At 61.7% G+C, this 2,352-nt stretch overlaps 1 protein-coding gene across 1 annotated transcript in view; it reads right to left on the reverse strand.

Annotated features, from left to right (window-relative positions):
- LOC113208100 (uncharacterized) overlaps positions 1–2,352 on the reverse strand; it is a 4,120-nt gene that overhangs the window by 589 nt on the left and 1,179 nt on the right. Inside the window, exons 2-4 of the mRNA XM_026424962.2 lie at positions 728–914; positions 423–510; positions 197–313 (exon numbers count right to left, since the gene is read on the reverse strand). Of these exons, the coding sequence (XP_026280747.1) occupies positions 197–313; positions 423–510; positions 728–914 (392 nt within the window). The remainder of the gene's footprint in view (positions 1–196; positions 314–422; positions 511–727; positions 915–2,352) is intronic.

Genomic DNA, 2,352 nt, shown 5'->3' on the forward strand with positions numbered 1-2,352 from the left:
GGGGGGCGGAGGAGCTCCGCACGAGGCTCCGCATATAAGGCCGGCGGTGTCGGCGGCGACGTGCTCACTGGTGTCCTGCCCTGCCCTGTCCGCCTCCGCCCCCGCCCACAGAGCCGGGCCTGTCGCCGGGCTGTCAGTGCGCTGTCGGCTTTACCCAGTCCGGCCAACACGCAAGATGGGGTCCTCAGATACTCACCAGACACGTGCAGGAGTGGTCCTCGCCCGACTTGAGCAGAAAGTAGACGTGGTACTGGGCGCCGTTCACGGGGGACATGTGGCGCACCGTCACGTGCGTCGAGTCCGCCGACTCCACCTGCAGGGCCCGAGCGAAGGGTGTCAAATGAAATAACAACAACAAATGGGACAAAAAATGTTAATTTAAACCATCAACACAGCGAGTTTGTTGGACCCGAGGCACTCACCCTGAAAGAAGAGCGGGGTAGGAGGAGGTCCTTGCTCGTGGAGTTGAGGATGGCCTCGCGGACCACGTGACACGATTCCTCGTACTGCCTGTGAGCAAACAACGTGGGTACACGGTGAGACGGTGAGGATGTGGAGGGGCGCTAGGAGCACCTCCCCGCTTCTTCACGGAGAGGGTCAACTGGGCGGGGAGTCACAATACGTAATTACAACTCTCGACCCTCGTCCAGCGCGGTCCGCCCGGCCCGGCCGGTCCCGACCCAGACGAATACGTAAACAACAGCGAGATAAGCGGCACAACACTCACGCCTGCACGGAGCACGAGGCGGCCATGAGCGCGCCCACGGTGAGCGTGGCGAGCGCGGCGGTGAGGATGAGCGAGCAGCTGGGCACGAGCACGAGCACCCAGCAGCACTGGCTGCGGCGCTCCGCGGCCTCCTCGGGGTCCTCCTCGCCCGCGGTCACCTTGGACAGCAGTACGGCGCGATCTGCGGCTGAAAACACGTTAAGAAAGGGTTTGAAAACGGCAATAATTGTAATTCAAATGGATTTGAAAAAAAACAACTTTTCATATACCAAAATTAACTTTACCAATGCTTCCTTCATTTTGATCAATACAACCGCTTTTCTCCATCACGTTCGACAGTTTAGGTTTTGCGTTTCCAACCCCACCACCTACCTCCGCCCTCGCCAAAGTAAGGCACCCACACGACGTCTCATAGCACATCCGCGCAGCGATCCTTGCTCTGGTTGGGGGTGCGCGGGGTCAGGGGAAGGTTAGTGAGGGGTGAACAGGCCGAGAGCAGCAGGGCCTCTCTCCTCCACTACCGCGCGGCACCACCTGCACGCGCATGGGGGGGGGGATGGGGCGCAAGGCAGCAAGGTGTGGTAATTAAAGCACGCCCAGCAACGCCCGGCACGCCCACGCCGAGGTCACGCGCGGCGGGAAAAATTGAGCGTGAAATACATAAACGAGATTACTACGGGGAGGGCCGGGTCGGGCCCCGTGTGGGGCTCGCGCAGGTTAATGAAACATCACTGCTTGTTTACGTTCCCCCGGATTGTTTTCGCTGCGCGATGGGGATCTCTCTGCCCTTGACCGCACACGGCGCGCAGCGGCAGCCCCGCTCCGGGCCGGGGACGGATGCTGCACCAGGTCGCACTCGGTGCAGGACCAGAGAACAACACGACAGTCGGCTCTCGGCCGCCCTCGCCCCGCCCCGCCCCGCCCCGCCCCGCCTGGCAAACACATTACTCCCGGGCCCCTCGCGCTCCGCGATGTAATTTTCCGCTACGATTAAACTCTCCCTTTACGAGCCACGTTTCATTTTACTCATCTTTTTTTTCTTCTTCTTCTTTCTCCCATCCCATTTTGGCGTGGAAGTTTTTGAGTGAAGCTTCCCGCCGCCGCTGTCAGTGTTCTATGTACTGAAGGCCTCGCCCGTCCCGTCTCCCGTCACGTGGCAAGGCCGGCGCGCAGCAGCGGCACCGTCACGAACAACTTGCCTTACTTTGCCTGCTTGTGGACGACGAGGAGAAGAAGCGGCGGCGGCCGGGCCGCCCGGGCGGTGTCGTGACGGGGCGCGGCGCGGCGACAAACTCGGAGCCAACACGAGATAATGGAAATACCGGACGTGCCGACGTTCCTCTGGCAGTAAGCGCGCAGCCTCCGCCAGGCATCCGGCATGTGTCATACTGGACCGGCTACTCCGCTGCCGCCGCTCCCCGCGGAAATATGGAGAGATACCGTAAAGGGTGGTCATTTGTCTCGACGCCGAACATCAAAAATTTGCCATCTCATTTCACCGTTTTAGGCTGGAGCGGCACGGAGAGCGCCGGGCGGGGTAGGCACCACGGCACGGCGGGGCCGCGCAGCGGGAGCACAGATTGCCTACCTCCCCGGCGCCCCCCGGGCGCCAGGTGTGGGCGGGG

Source organism: Frankliniella occidentalis, unplaced genomic scaffold, assembly GCF_000697945.3.
Source record: "Frankliniella occidentalis isolate FOCC.00 unplaced genomic scaffold, Focc_3.1 Scaffold138, whole genome shotgun sequence".
Classification (NCBI taxonomy): Eukaryota; Metazoa; Arthropoda; class Insecta; order Thysanoptera; family Thripidae; genus Frankliniella; species Frankliniella occidentalis.